The 1,628-nt window shown below is 46.8% G+C and overlaps 1 protein-coding gene across 2 annotated transcripts in view; it reads right to left on the reverse strand.

Moving 5' to 3' along the window:
• The window catches only part of PRODH2 (proline dehydrogenase 2), a 7,316-nt gene that overhangs the window by 1,499 nt on the left and 4,189 nt on the right, over nt 1-1,628 (reverse strand). Inside the window, exons 7-8 of one of the 2 annotated variants that reach the window (XM_018559134.1) lie at nt 396-556; nt 195-311 (exon numbers count right to left, since the gene is read on the reverse strand). In XM_018559134.1, coding sequence (XP_018414636.1) covers nt 195-311; nt 396-556 — 278 coding nt within the window. Of the gene's footprint in view, nt 1-194; nt 312-389; nt 557-1,628 lie in introns of both variants that reach the window. The other variant, XM_018559132.1, reaches the window with a different exon arrangement.

A 1,628-nucleotide genomic window follows, 5' to 3' on the forward strand; every position in this document is an offset into this window, starting at 1 on the left:
AACCAATCAAGCACCACGGACCCCCCAAAGACACAAAAAAATCCGACCCAGAAACCCCCCCCCCCCCTGATCTCCATAACATGGATGGGGGGTTCTGTAGTCCAGCAGAGGAGAGTCACTGCCAGTGAAGACATTTCTCATTATATGAATTACGGGGCCCCGGGGCATTGTGGGAAGGGGCCCTTTGTACCGACCTTCGTACTGCGTGAAGAACGGACTCCTCGTTGTGACTGGCGATGATGAGGTTATAGCGCTCCCCCTCTCGTCCAATCAGATCCAGCAGCTTATCCAGGCAGCCATTGTAACTGCGGAATTTAGAGGTCATGACCTTTTAGTTCCTCCCTTTCCTTGCCTGTCCCCCATGACCCAGGAACATGAAGCAGCCGTACCTCCTGTTAGTGGCTTCCCAGTCTGGCTGGATGGGATCCGGGTATCCCTTCACTTTGGCCAACTTCCTCTCCTTGTCCATGTACGCCCCACGCACCAACTTCACCCCGAAACACAGACCCAAAGCCACTGCCGTGTCCAGCTCCTGGGACAAGTTTCGGAACGAGTCCTACAGAGGCAAAGCCGGTCCTGAGTCATTAAATCCCAACCCCAGCTCAAGATCCCCCAGCAGCTGAAGCTACAATGCCCCCCTTCAATCAGGAGCTTCCATTTCCATCATGGGATGTCCTCAGCCTTAGGTCTCCCCCCAAACTCTATCATTTCCATCATAGGATGTCCTCAGTCTTAGGTCTCCCCCAAACTCTATCATTTCCATCTTAGGATGTCCTCAGTCTTAGATCTCCCCCAAACTCTATCATTTCTATCATAGGATGTACTCAGTCTTAGATCTCTCCCAAACTCTATAATTTCTATCATAGGATGTCCTCAGTCTTAGATCTCCCCCAAACTCTATAATTTCTATCATAGGATGTCCTCAGTCTTAGATCTCTCCCAAACTCTATCATTTCTATCATAGGATGTCCTCAGTCTTAGATCTCCCCCAAACTCTATCATTTCCATCATAGGATGTCCTCAGTCTTAGATCCCCCCGAACTCTATCATTTCTATCATAGGATGTCCTCAGTCTTAGATCTCCCCCAAACTCTATAATTTCCATCATAGGATGTCCTCAGTCTTAGATCTCCCCCAAACTCTATAATTACTATCATAGGATGTCCTCAGTCTTAGATCTCCCCCAAACTCTATCATTTCTATCATAGGATGTCCTCAGTCTTAGGTCTCCCCCAAACGCTATCATTTCTATCATAGGATAGTCTCTTATCGGCACTGTCTTTTCATTATCATTAGTCTCTTATTAGCACTGAAGTCAGACAGGAAACCAGACAGCCTAATGGTTCGTTCACACCTAGGAGTTTTGTCGCTCAAAGCTAAGCTCACCTTAGAGCGACAAAACTCCTAGATGTGAATGGGGACTAAGCCTGCCACTCAGCTGACACTTCTCTGACAGGGAGAGAATACAAGTACATTATAAAGTAATCGCTGAGACGTACAGTTGAATTATTTTAAGAATTCAAGAGTAGAAATGATTATAAATGCCCATCAGAGGCGGATACTCTTCATTGGCTTATTACCAAAGAAACCCAAAACTTGGCCTTAGTTATCAAGCTGGAAGGAAGGTG

This window comes from Nanorana parkeri, unplaced genomic scaffold, assembly GCF_000935625.1.
Source record: "Nanorana parkeri isolate BGI_ZX_2015 unplaced genomic scaffold, ASM93562v1 scaffold379, whole genome shotgun sequence".
In the NCBI taxonomy this organism is placed as follows: domain Eukaryota; kingdom Metazoa; phylum Chordata; class Amphibia; order Anura; family Dicroglossidae; genus Nanorana; species Nanorana parkeri.